At 30.9% G+C, this 12779-nt stretch overlaps 5 protein-coding genes across 5 annotated transcripts; 3 read left to right on the top strand and 2 right to left on the bottom strand. All coding sequences in view use genetic code 12, as the record gives it.

The window, feature by feature from the left end:
* Positions 1-638: 638 nt before the first annotated feature.
* CTRG_00075 (ribonuclease P/MRP protein subunit) lies at positions 639-1115 on the top strand (the record flags this gene model as incomplete). The annotated part of the gene is made up of 1 exon (XM_002545248.1): positions 639-1115. One exon carries the CDS (start codon positions 639-641, stop codon positions 1113-1115), a length of 477 nt encoding a protein of 158 aa, XP_002545294.1.
* A 9-nt stretch (positions 1116-1124) lies between these two features.
* Positions 1125-1736, bottom strand: CTRG_00074 (uncharacterized protein; the record flags this gene model as incomplete). Its single annotated transcript, XM_002545247.1, has 1 exon — positions 1125-1736. The coding sequence occupies one exon, from the start codon at positions 1734-1736 to the stop codon at positions 1125-1127; it is 612 nt and encodes a 203-aa protein (XP_002545293.1).
* A 2214-nt stretch (positions 1737-3950) lies between these two features.
* On the top strand, positions 3951-4313 carry CTRG_00073 (uncharacterized protein; the record flags this gene model as incomplete). Its single annotated transcript, XM_002545246.1, has 1 exon — positions 3951-4313. One exon carries the CDS (start codon positions 3951-3953, stop codon positions 4311-4313), a length of 363 nt encoding a protein of 120 aa, XP_002545292.1.
* A 5328-nt stretch (positions 4314-9641) lies between these two features.
* Positions 9642-11531, top strand: ZCF21 (Zcf21p; the record flags this gene model as incomplete). Its single annotated transcript, XM_002545245.1, has 1 exon — positions 9642-11531. One exon carries the CDS (start codon positions 9642-9644, stop codon positions 11529-11531), a length of 1890 nt encoding a protein of 629 aa, XP_002545291.1.
* A 201-nt stretch (positions 11532-11732) lies between these two features.
* CTRG_00071 (uncharacterized protein) lies at positions 11733-12302 on the bottom strand (the record flags this gene model as incomplete). The annotated part of the gene is made up of 1 exon (XM_002545244.1): positions 11733-12302. One exon carries the CDS (start codon positions 12300-12302, stop codon positions 11733-11735), a length of 570 nt encoding a protein of 189 aa, XP_002545290.1.
* Positions 12303-12779: the final 477 nt, after the last annotated feature.

Raw genomic sequence — 12779 nt, 5'->3', positions numbered from 1 at the left:
CATTGACACATCAGAACCATTCGACGTGTTGAGTTCTTTTGGATATTCTTAATACAACATTTTCAATTATTTGTATTAACCTAAATCTGATTCTATAATCTATAAAGAAATCTGTTTGTTGCTGGTTGATGGGTGTTGATTGATGAGTGACAGCTGTCTGCTGTCGACTGATTGACATCACCAATATGGTCGTTGATAATACGTTGATTTCTGTTCCTCTTCCACCTGTTCTTCTTGTTGATTATGACTAGTTTTATTTAGTCTTTCTTCTTTCTGTAGCACTAATTGAGCTTGCATCATCATTGAAATGGTCTTCAAATGTACCTCACTATGGATTTTATTTCTTTGTAATTTTTTCGTCTCTGGATGGGATGTTATAGGAGACATGAAATTGAAGGTTGAATCATCTTCAAATTGTCTTTTTCTTGAAATCATTGATAAATAAGTTTGTTGTTTATTGATGAAAGTGGTAACGCGATTTGAGTTTTTTTTTTTTTTTTTTTTTATTTGGAAATTTGACAACCGCGTTTTCAATTGAATTCAAGATCATCATCTCTAAAGGAGAAACAAAAAAAAAAAAGAGCAAAAACTTTACAACCAATATCGGAGCTGACATTGGACAACAATTATAATCCATCATGGGGAAACGTATACAAGGAAAACATATTAAACATAGTGCAAATTTGAAACCATTAACAGAGACTCAAGCCTCTTCGATATTTTTAATTAAATCAAGAACTCCATATATTTCATCACTTAAAAAAATTACTAAAACACTAGATAAATTCAATAAAACTAAAAGTAATGTTAAGAAATATCAAAATGAACAATTTAAGAATGTTAAATATATAACTGTTAAAGGAATGAACAAAACAATTGAAAAAGTCTTAAGTTTAGCCCTTCATTTTCAAGATAAAAATTATAAAGTTGATATATTGACTGGATCAGTAGAAGTATTGGATGAATTCATCCTCCCCGATGCTACATCAAATGATAACTCAGAGGGAGAAGAGGAAGAAGACGATGATGATGATGACGACGAAAATAATGAACGAATATACAAGAAAAGAATGGTAAGTTCTATAGAGGCTAGAATATGGATTAAACGAACCTAAATAATATATCTATCCCAATTTATTAATACACTTTTTTTTAATATTATACAATTCCATTATATTTCTTTCGACTTTTTTATTCCATTTAACTTGTTTTTGAGAATTTTTATAGTCATTAGTAATACATTCCCCTACTTCATCAAAATCAACATTATACATCTTTTCACCTAATTTAAGTAACTCTAGACATTTTTCATAATCTTTTTGATAATAAGCTAATTCAACTGCATGTAATAGTTTGAGTCTATCTATTTTGACATCAACATTTAATTCTTCTAGATTTTCAAATAACCAAGTATCGGTATTTATAGTAGGTCCGGTTTCATTCCATCGCGATACTTGAAATGCATATTCTTCTTCAGTTTGAGGTTTTCTTTGTTTTTTCTTTTTAGATTTGGAGGTACTAGTAGTAGTAGTAGTTTGTGGTTGTATATCAGGTTGTAAACTAGTTAATGGCAGTTCAATTTCTTCTTGATGTGACATAATAAATTCTAACTTTTTATTTATGGGGGAATATATATTTAGATCACAGTGATGACCTTTGATATTTTCATATAGTTTTTTTTTTTTTTTTTTGTTTAATTTTTCGGTTCTTCCTGATTTTTTCCCCTCAAGGTTCATTCGTACTTTTTAACACACTTATCAAATAAGGAGCAAAAAATAAATTACGGGATGACAGAACCGAAAAAACAAATACAAAAACTTTACTGAGATGCAACTTCTTTATTTTACTTTAATGCTTTTTGTTATTTTTTTGGAGGATCGGATCGATTTGGAAGAGGGGGGGAAAAGAGGGATACAGAATTAAGGATATAAAGAAAAACTAAACATTATCAAGATCCGAAGGATAAAGTTGTTCAATTATTTATGTTTATTGTCCGGGATTCCGGATAGTTTTCTTGTTTCCGTTGTCAATAAGATTAGCACACCGATCAACAAAAATAACCACACATCTAATGTGTACATACAAAAGCTAACAAGAAGCGCAAATAATTGAGCAAGAAAATGTAAAGAAAATGTAAAGAAAAAAAATTAAATGACCATCATTGATGATGATTATGCAATCAAGTTAGATTGCTCTCCGTCTTTCTCTCTGGGAGTGTGTTTGTTGTTGTGATCGTGGTTGTTAAGTTGTGTGTTGGCGAAGAATGAATGAAATGACTTTATTCAATAAACCATTAGCTTTTTTTTTTGCGCTTTGACTAAAAAAGAAGGATGTAACATTACATAACCAAATAATCTGTAAGGGTTATTATAGTATCCCTTATTTATTATTTAATATTTTCTATATTTGGTTCATTCGTTTTTATAAATATTTTATTTGGTAAAGAATTTTTACTTTGTTTTATATAAAATGTATCACGAGTAGATCAATTTCAAGGAATTACGATAAAAAAAATAAAAGAGATATGATTTTTGAAACCAATCAACCCTAATAATATCCCATTTGAGTATCATCAATACAACATCTTATTGCTTCTGACGATATAGATAACATTTAAAGTCGATGATTCTGGCTGTTCATTTGCCTGATACTTTGGGGGGGAACATCATGATTTGTAGATTATTAACTAACGTGCACCAGTTACGAAACTAACATCGTACACAAAATTTTGTCCCATTGTAATAGAAAAAAAAAGCGAAATGAAGAAAAAGCAACACCTTCATACAAATTTAACACCCCCTTCCTTTTTCAGGCAAAAAATGAAAAACAAAAATTTTTGGCAGCAGTAAATTTTAATTTTTGTGTGACTAAAATTTATTACGAATAACGGAGAAAGGTATTTACAAAATAGCCGATAAAGCCACGTGATAACAGGGCTTATCTTCATACAGTTTTTATTATTATTGCTATCAAACGTAATAACATTATTATTGACGTGAAATTGATTAAGGTGAAATTGGTAATACGACGAATAGCAAATGAAATTGCATATAGACATAAGTGTATATATATAAAAAAAAGGAAAAGAAATAGGAATTCACGATTAACAATGGCTTTTATTTTTTAACAAGGCTTATTTCATCTCTAGATTTGAAACGTTATGTAAAATCAAATAAAAATATTAAGATATTGGATGTAGATCCAAATGGTCGTTTTTTTTTTTGTATAATTATTATTATTATGATCATTAATTTTGTACATCGATGAATGAATAAACCAATTAGCATTCATATACACCAATTGAACTTGACTTCGTAGTTTGATACATAATAACTTCTGGTTCTAGCGAGGAGGAAAAATCAGAAACAAAACTACAATTTCTGCACGTTGAACGATGCGCGATGAAAGTTGATCTGAAAGTGATAGAGGATTCATATGCTGTGCTTACTAATGATGTCTTATTCTTGTAAGCTATGCAATCTCTCGTAGTTCTATGCTGAAATGGTTAGTACCATGCAGACTAAAACATACAGATATGTGTATGTACGAATTTATGTATTGATTTAAGTTCTTTTTTTAATCTAACTTTTTTTTTTGTTTGTTGTAATTTCAAATTTTTGGGATGGTGCGCAGATTCCAATTAGTGAAGAATGTTTAATCAATCGTTGAGTCTGTCTTTCTTGAGCTTATCAATCATCATGCTATCACCCCTTCTATAAGATATTCTTGACCTGTGATTATCAATGACATAAAATAAATTCCAGAATGTTGATTTGAAAGCAGTCGCTCTTATCTTTCTTTCACGGAATCACATGCGTGATTCTAAATCTTTTCTCCCCCAAAAAAATCTAGTCTTCTAAAATTAGATATTACATTATTGTAGAGCCAAAAGGAAAATAATGGCATGATTCTTACAGAAAAGAATACATGAACTACTCACAGGGTTGCAGATGCACATTTTGTTGACATGCATACTTTGCATTACGCTGTTCTTTTTTTTTTGTTTCATTCCATGGAGTAACTTCCTCAGCACGAAACTTTTGATACACAAACACAAAATCAAATTTGAAAAAAAAAATGCGACTTTTGAATTTGAACGAAAACTTTTAAAAAAAAAAGTCGCATTTTTCTCTCTCAATCGAAATCACAACAAATCTCAAAATTTTTCGCGGTATTTCGACGAAACCACAACAAACAAAAAAAACAAATGTTTATACCACTTCTTTTTCTTCAACCATCAACAAAAAACAACAAATTATACACCATTTCAATGGTCTAATCTCTTTTTAACACTATATAGTGGTTTAGTTTAATTCAGGTATGTTTATTTTATTGTTTTTAATTAATTTAGAATTATTTACTAACTTTATTGCATGATTTTTGCTTGTTTTCAGTCGTTTTGACCATGTTTTAACGATGATTACGTCCATTTAAAGCTATCAATTCAATTAATGGTTCAATATGTTGTGTTTTATGTCCCATTTCAAGGTCTTTGTTGCTTAATTTTTATTAATCCCTTCATAAATTGATTATTTATTAACATTTTCATATTTAGAAGTGGTTATTTTGCTAATTATAGATGTTTACATTCATTTTGAACCATTATTCCAGCTTTCCAATGCTATATAGTTAAGTCGTTGGTGTTATTTTGCGTTTTTAAACTGTTTATTAGCTTTTTGCTTAGTGTGGTAAATGTTTTATCCATTTAATGGATTAAAACCATTAAGTTTAGTTGGTTAAGGTATTTCCCTGGTCCTGTTGGTTGAAAGAGCAAGCTTTAAGGTCACTGTTGTCTATATTTTATGCTATTTTGGGCATATTGCTTGCTGTTATGTTGAAGTGTTGGTGATCCATCTATTTTGATTTGTTTTTATGCTAAGTTGTAAGAACATTTATCATTTTTATGGCCATTTTCATGTCAGAAGCAACAGGTAAAGGGTAAGCTAACTACTGGATCCAGAAGATACATTTGATTGATGGTAAATATATGAAGTTGTGTTGTTTATTAGTTTTCTGTCTTGAAAAACTGCTAAGTTAAACATTGTTTATTTTTAAAGCTATTCAGCAGCAATAAATCACAAGTATAGTATATAGTTTGATATGTATTCAATCCTGTAACCTGTGAAGTGATTATAGAGCTATAATTTACGTTATTTACAAGATAAATAGCCTTCAAACTTGTAAGTTTATTGATTGAAGTTAAGTGTTGAAAAAAAATCTAAAGTCTTAGCAAAAAAAAACTTAAAGTGAGAAAATTACTAAGACTGGTTGAAATACCTATATAATACTTACTTTTAAGACTAATTTACCACACCCACAGTGCTTAAACTGCCATATAATCTATATATTATAATAATTATACCTCTATAATTACTATAAAGCCGTTATATTTACTATTTGGTGTCTATAGGAGCGAATAAGTACCTATAAAGTAAGCCATTTGAAGTTTATACTACGTATACACCATTAATTGCTTCAATACAATAACAGATAAACTTACAATGGTTTTAAATGATCAATATGTAAAGAATGTATCATATTTATAGTGTTATAGTAGTGTATTTGGGTTTTTTGATCATTGAATGGTTTTTCTAATCAAATTCGGTTAAATTTTGCAACAATTTACCTTTAAAATTCTACATTCTTATACCGGCTTTAAAAATTTGTTTAAAACAAGCATAAAACACCCAAAAATAGTCTACAGTTGCTTCTAGGACATATATAACATATTTCCTTTATTTATTATGAATAAATGTTTTATTGTATGGTGTATATTACAATATGTTTGCCAGTATTTATGTCTTAAAACTTTGCAATAAGATTTCTCAGTTACTATGTATTTATAGTGAGAAAACTATTTTTCTGCGACTTAGGTTCAAACTTTTTTTTGAGCACTTCACACGTGACGGATGTTTTGTGTAATAATAGCTCAAATCGTGCATAAAATTCGTGCTTGGGAAGTCACTCCATTCCATGTCTCATGCCTAGTCTGTGTCAAATTGATTTTTAAAAAAGAGGTGTGGCAAAGTTAATTATGTCGACACATAAACTGAATGGTTGAGTGAGAGTACTGTTCATGTCTTTTCATTTGAAGTAATTCGTATTTGTTATCTTGCTTTTCAGTTATCACAATCTATTTGTTCTTATTCACTAGTCATTTTATTTATTTTTCTTTTTAGACATGAATGTTTCAAGATATTATATTTGTATTATTAATAGATTTTTTTTTCCTTTTTTTTTGCGGTCATTAAGAGATTTTACCCATTAGCTGAAACAATGTCAAAACTAACCAACAAACAAAATTTGCACAAAGATTGTCCCGTACAACAATTAGTGCGTATAGTAATTACAATATTTTCATTTTAGTGTCGAATTTTGTAAACTTTTACTACGTTGTAAACTCCGCAATTTCCTACTAAACTGAATTAAACTGTAGACTACTGAGAGGTCATGAGTTATGGAGATAAGTTCCCAATAATTTGAGATTATATCCAGCTTTCGGATGAAGTTGGATATCGAGATAACCGAAAACTATCATTCAGATAACTTCCCCCAACTTTAAGAAAGTAAGGGGAATTATACAGATGTAATGGAAATATGACCAGTGAATTGTTTGGATTATGTAAAAAATAATAATCAAATATTAACCATGGCTTATCAACTACACATGCTGGTTGACCATCTTAAGCTATTTCAAAAATATACCATAATAACGAGCGGATTCTCTACCAAAAAAATAAAAAATCACAACCGTATCCGGGATTTCGGGGCATATTCCCCGATAACCTGCAACGACTTAGTATCTTCATCATAGCTAAAGCCATCCCACCATTAATTTGCAAACGCCGACAAAAAAAATGTTGCATAGTGGACAATATGAGCCTCCTGGGAAAATAAATGCTAAATAAAACCAAGCCTAGTTTCAGGTTAGTTTGTGTTTCCTATTCGTATCGACAAATTCTTCTTATGATGGAATTGTAAAAAAAAAAAAACAAAATCAATTGAGCGTAAAAGCTATTAATGTATGAATTCATACACAAAGTTGAATTTAACAGAGCGGAATTTGCTGTCAGGACGTCAAAAAAAAAAGAAAACTAGTTCCCAAATTATACTGCAATTGTGAGTCACCGGTTAGGCACAGCATCATCGACATGGTCGTGTACGAGGTTATAATCTCCTTAAGAGAATTTACTCCTCCTTGAGGTGATCTATTACATGGTATGTTTGGTTTGCTATTTTTACTTTCACTCCTTTTTTTTTTTGAATCAGCAAGAGATTTACGTATTTAGTAGAAATAAGAGAATGAAAGAAATGTACAATAAGACAAGGGCAAATAAAAAAAAAACCGAAAAAGGGGTAAAGAAAACAATGCTGAGCAACGGGCAAAATAAAAAATGACAAAATAAAAATAAAAAAAAATTATTCCAGTGAGGCGGATGATGACAATAATTATTCCTCCAACTATTGTTTGATTTAGTTCTTTATTAGGAACTTTGTTTGACCTTTCCGTAAACTCAGTACAAAACCTTATACACCAAATTACAATCAGGTGAACAATCCCAATTGCCTATTCAATTGTTCAAACAACCTACCAACCCACGCACCCCGACCAGGATAATTCACTTCTAGATTCGTTGACACAATATAAAGTTACATAAACAGATCAAAAAATAATAATACATACAATGGGCAACAGTGACAATAAGAAGTTAACTACAGGATATTGTTTCTTGGAGGTGATTAATAAGCCTAAAAATCTTATCGAGTTTGTCATCGTCACCATATGGTTTCTGGTTCGGGTTAAATTACGGGAAGATTATACAGAATCGTAACAAAAATAAATATGTGTACTGCATCATTGATTACAATTACAGAATTGTCTATTAAAGTTTATGTGATTACATATATTCCAACCTTTTCTGTACTATTGGGATTCCACCTTCCTGATTACGGGCCGTGATGTACCGGACAAAAAAAACGAAAAAAAAGTAAATCACACACACACCAATGAACTTCTTCCGTGGACGATTTACTTAGTACACGGAATTAACATGCAAATCCGTGTTTGTGATACGATGATCAAATCAATGAAAGGAAAGGGAATAGGAAAGGGGAATTTTATTTGTCATTATTTGCTCCACTCTAATAATAATATTCTTTTTGCTCTTTATCCCATATACGTAAGAAAGTCATTTCATTTTCTTAGACTGTCGATCTATTATTTAGTCCATTCTACTTCTTCTTCTACTTCCTCTAAAGTTGAAACTGAAATGAAACGTTCATTTTTGAGTAATTAGCGGAATTCATAATTAGTTTGGGTATTCCTGTTGAATTGTTTAGAACGCACAGGGCATGCGGGATCTTTTGTGGAAACTGTGCCCGGCTGTTTTGTTCTTCTTCTTATTGATGTTGTTGTTATATCATTTAGGATACTTTGTGTGTTTATGCAAGCCTGTTCGTTTGAAGAAGCTGGGACTGCTTTTGACTTCTTCACTTGCGGAAAGTATCGTTTTTTGCTCCATTAACAAAAGTCGGCCCATGATCAAAAAAGGATCGGTTACCGTTTCTTTTGAACAATAAGAATGGCATCTTAAACTTTACACAATAATCATCATACAGTAAGTAAGTAAGCAACCAGAAATAGAATTAAAATACAGGGCAAAAAAAAAAAAGGTTCGTATCTCTCTTCTAGTATTAATTTATTATACATTATTATTCATGGGTCGTAATAATAGAAGAAAAAGAGTTGCTAATGAATGGGTCTTATATAAACCTAATTTGACCTGACGTCATGTTACGGTTAGATTCGTTGCTCGCTTTATTTGTCACATGGGGTGTAAATGTATGACATCCTATTACATCATTAATATCAACAAATACTTTTGTCCAAATCGGCTCTTTGTAAGCCCCTCGTATACAGGTGTGTCCTGCATATTAGTAACTTTTTTTTTCTTTCTTTTCTTATGTACTTATTTCTCCTTATTAAATTTCAATTTTGTGTTATTCGTAAATTTACAAATAAGCAAGCTAACACACACACACACACACATTCATATACTTACACAGAGAGACATCCACACACACAATACTTTTGGCTGTGCATGTTTACACTACCTCCTCACAAACTAAACTTCTTAATTTTCCCGTATTCTCTTTTTTTTTTTTTTTTTTTTACCATTTTTGCTATTTTTAACAGAACAGAACAGAACTGAGAGAGAGAGAGAGAAAAAATAAATAAATAATAATGGGCTCTAGATGGTAGAAATTAATAATAAAAAGCAAGAAAACAGTTATTCTGATTAAAGCAAATTAATTTGAATAAATAAAAAAAAAAAAACACCATCAACTAACCACTCTCTTCTTCTTCTTATTATTATTGTTATTGTTATTTCCATTCCTAAACTACCCTGAAGATAACTTAGTCAAGGCAATCTCAAGAACACCTCATTTCTCACACAAACAAATACACATTCTTGTTTCTTGTCTTAGTTATATTTTTTTCAGTTATCGACAGTGCCTCGTTAAAATCAATATTACGATTTTTTCTTTTTTCTTTTTTTTAGTTTTCTTATAAAAGAACACATATATCCCTGATCCCTTTTGTGAAAATCCCCCCGACGGAATCATCCTCCTTTTTACCAATGATGGACATTTATCATAAAGCATTAAAAAACCCAGACCCGCCTAAAAAAGCACCCTCCACAAATAAATCACCACCTGATTATCATCAAGTCCAACCTCCCCCACCACCTATGCCAATTTCTTTACTGCAACCACAACAACAAGGACAACCAATGACTTTACCACCTTTACAACCAGGTCCATCTTCAAATACTTCAACTTCCGCCCCAGCATATTTGTCACATTTAACTTCAATACACCAGCAAGCACAAGTTCAACAACCCCAACAATTGAATTATAGTTACACAACACATAATAGTAGCACAAATAGTAGTAATAGCAACAGTACTAATAGCAGTAATACCACCAATAATAGTACAACATCTGGATCCGATAGTCAACTTAAAGACAGTGTTATGAAAAAGAAGAAGAATTCCAGAAGAAAACATAGAAATTCACATTTGGGTTGTGGCACTTGTAAAAAAAGAAGAATCAAATGTGACGAAACCTTGCCGGCATGTTTGAATTGTCTAAAAGGGAAATTGCATTGTGCTTATTTGAATTTAGATAATAATGCCAGAAATGCCCTTAGAATTGCTCAGTATAACCAAAATATTCGACAGGAAAAATTGGATTCCAATGGTAAGTTTATTGATGAACTGAGAAGTACTACAAGTGGGAATGGTGCAGGTGTTAATAATATAATTCCTCAACCAGGTATGATGAGTGCACAACATGGACAACCTATAGCAATGGCTCCAGGAAGTGCTGCATTACCGGCTTATCCATTGAGTGCTGCACCTGGTGCTAGCGTATTGGCCCCCAATATGTCTATGAGTGCTGCTGCAGCCGCTGCAAGTTCAGCTAATTTATCACCATTTATTAATTCAGTTATTGCTCCAGGAATTCAACCACCGCAAAACAACACTTCGTCATCTCCGCAAACAAATTCTACGAATTCAACAGCTGGCACTGTTCGTACTCCGCCCCAACAACAACAAACTCAGCCACCTCCAACACAAGGCCAACAACCTCCACAGCAGCAACAGCAACAACAACAACCTGCTACAATGACCCATATACCGCCAGGACATATACCTTCACCACAGATTGTTCAATCTCCATATGGTCCATTGGTTCCTGTATTAACACAAACTGGTTCAGTTGTTTATGCACCAACAAGTACCCTTTCAGCCCAACCTACACCAATGATTACAACTGCTTTAGCTCCACAGCCAATAACAATTCAACAACAACAACAACAAGGTCATCCAGGACAACCAGCAATTCAAACTTTACCACCTCCAATTCCTCAACAAGGTAATGCACAAAGTACAATTCTCACTCCACAGCCTCAAGTACCGTCTTCACAACCATTGAGTAATCCATCAAGTGTTCCTCATTTGTCACCTATTTTGTCTCAACAACCTTCAGTAGTTCCAATTACATCAAATGCTGGAAGTGTTGCAAATATTGCGTCCCATAATATTCGTCTTTCTGCTGATAAAAATGAGGCAGCACGCAAGTCGGAAATCTCATCTAATATTTTACCACCAATTAATACTAATAGATCAAATTCAATAGATGGAAAATCACCTACACAAACATCTGCCACTACTAATTCTACTACAACAGAAAAATCACCAATTACATTACCAAGTATTCCAAAAATCACTTCACCAACAAATAATGATAATGATGATAATAATAATAATAACAATAATAATATTAAAAAGCATTCTATTTCCACAACTTCTCCTTTACTCAAGGAAGAAAAATATGATTCTGATTCTAATAATGTAAAACTACCAAGTATTAATGTATTAAAAAGAGAAGCTTCAAAATCGCCGCCAAATAATTCATCAACTATGGAAGAAGAAAAAGTTTCAATTTCAAAGTTAATCTCATAATAGTAATAATAGGTTTACTTATTTATTTATTTATAATACTAGATAACAACAAGAACAATATTAGATTTAGAATGCTTGATTATATATATATATATATATATATATATTTATATATTCTAATGTTTATGTGCATGTATAAACCAGTTTTTTTTCAAATAATATGTAGATATCTCTCTTATTATCCATTCAACAAAAAACAAATCAAGCAGTTTGAGCTTTCTTTTTCTTTGCTTTATCATCAATTTGTTCAACTTTAACATCATCTAAACCTTTTTCACTTAATAATTTTTCTAAATATTCTTTTGCTTCATCACTTACATCACCTTGAATTAAAATTTCATCTTTCTTTTCAGCATTTTTAACAACACTTGTACCAGTAGCAAATTTACTTGCAAAAGTTTTACTTAATTTTTTAGTATCAATTTCAAAAATTTCTAAACCTGAAATTGAAATAATATGTTTTCTTTTATTTCTTTCAATTCTTTTAATTGTAATTTTACTTTGAAGTTTCAATTGTTTATTTCTTTCTTGTTTTAATTCTTCTTTATGTTCTTTTTTAGCTAATTCTTTAGATAATTTATCTTCTTTTTCTAAACTTAATGTTGAAATATTTGGTAATTCATTACTTGAATAAATTTTTGAATAAAGTTCTGAATCATTTGTTTCTAACCATGATTGACATTTTTTCTTTGAAAGTCCAAATTCACAAAATTCAGGAGGCCATGAACAAATTCCACAATATAAAATTGATTTTGGTTCTAAATCTGTCATTTTATTTGAATTATATTAAAATTGTATATGTAGTTTATATTATCGTGATTTCAATTGCTGTATAAATTAGAAAATTTTTCTCTTTCTCTTTCTCTTTCTTTCTCTCTCTCTGTCAAAAGTATATACCGAAACCCGGCTGTAGATGATATTTTCTGTACACAAATGCACGACTTTTTTTTTTTTTTATTTAACACTGGTTGCTAAAAATATGTGAATTGAATTTACTGTAAAAAAAAAAAATAAGAAGTAGATTTTTGGTACATTACATTTAATGACGATAATGTGGTGATATTTAATGTACCTTGATCGTATTACATTCTTTCATAAAACATTCTAATAAAAACTAAGGCGAGGTCGTGTTGACATGGTTAAACATGCATCAGAAGATTTGCATTAACTCGTACAATAGCTGCACAAACAACAACAACAGGGGTGTACTAGGTAAAATATACGTCTATTTAATAATAACAGTAATAT

The sequence above is a fragment of the Candida tropicalis genome, assembly GCF_000006335.3.
Source record: "Candida tropicalis MYA-3404 genomic scaffold supercont3.1, whole genome shotgun sequence".
Taxonomy (NCBI): Eukaryota; Fungi; Ascomycota; class Pichiomycetes; order Serinales; family Debaryomycetaceae; genus Candida; species Candida tropicalis.
This window is presented reverse-complemented; position numbering and strand designations above follow the sequence as displayed.